At 48.2% G+C, this 1032-nt stretch overlaps 1 protein-coding gene across 7 annotated transcripts in view; it reads right to left on the reverse strand.

Moving 5' to 3' along the window:
- Positions 1–1032, reverse strand: part of PNCK (pregnancy up-regulated nonubiquitous CaM kinase) — a 9728-nt gene that overhangs the window by 6968 nt on the left and 1728 nt on the right. For all 7 annotated transcript variants that reach the window (XM_027845795.1, XM_027845796.1, XM_027845798.1 and 4 more), the window contains one exon: positions 229–360. In XM_027845795.1, the coding sequence (XP_027701596.1) occupies positions 229–360 (132 nt within the window). The remainder of the gene's footprint in view (positions 1–228; positions 361–1032) is intronic.

The following is a 1032-nucleotide window of genomic DNA, read 5'->3' on the forward strand; positions in this document are numbered from 1 at the left end:
TTTCTCTCCTTTCTTTTCTCCCCATTACAGCACACACACACACAGAGTATGACACACTCAACATTAGACACACACACAAGTGCAAGGGACAGGGTGGTGTGGGGCCACTCAGAGCTGGGCTGGAAAGCCTCTTGGGAGGGCAGTGAAGATCTTCCCACCGACTCCCACTCCCTCCCACTATACATCCAGGTGTACCCCAATCATCCCCTTATCCTACCACCTCCTTACTTCTTGAGAACAGCGATCTCATTCTCTACAGCTACTTCCTTCCCCCTCAGAGCCTTCTTCGGGATACACTTGAGAGCCACCAGTCTCTTGGAGGATCGATTCTGGGCCAGAAACACCTCCGAGAATGCTCCCCTGTGGAAAAAGAAAGGTCCAGGAGGTAAGGGGCTACATCTCGATGGGACCATTGACAGGCCAGGTGCAAAGCCTGCTGGCTGCACTCACAACTCAGGGACACTGACACCCTGGGGAAGAGATGGCCTAGTATAATTGAAAGGAATTGAGTCCAAATCTAATCTCTGCTACCTGTAGGAGCCTGGACAAGTCCTTTTACCTTCCTGGGCCTCAATTTCCTACTCTGTCAAATGAGGAGGTCAGATTTGATGGCCTCTGAGGCCCCATCATCTTTAGATCTAGGTGGGATACTATGTGTGACTGAGCAAGTTATTTCCTCTCAGTGAGCCTCAGCTTGTACCCTTGTAATATGAAGGGATTGGATTAGATGATCTCTAAGGTACCACTTGGTTCTATCTAGAACTCCAAACACCCCTGACCCTACCAGGGCACAGTGCCCAGCCCATTGCTTAGTTGAGAGCATCTCAAAACAAAGACGGTACTAGCTGTGTGACCTTGGGCAAGTCAATTAACCCCACTGCCTCACTAAAAAAAAAAAAACAAAAAAAAACAAAAAACAAAGACAGAAAGGCATCAGATGGGCCCCAATTATGTTTGTTTGGGGTTTTTTTGTTTTGTTTTTTGCATGAGGCAATTGGGGTTAAGTGACTTGCCCAGGGTCACACAGCTAGT

The sequence above is a fragment of the Vombatus ursinus genome, unplaced genomic scaffold (assembly GCF_900497805.2).
Source record: "Vombatus ursinus unplaced genomic scaffold, bare-nosed wombat genome assembly UNPS02015024.1, whole genome shotgun sequence".
Taxonomy (NCBI): domain Eukaryota; kingdom Metazoa; phylum Chordata; class Mammalia; order Diprotodontia; family Vombatidae; genus Vombatus; species Vombatus ursinus.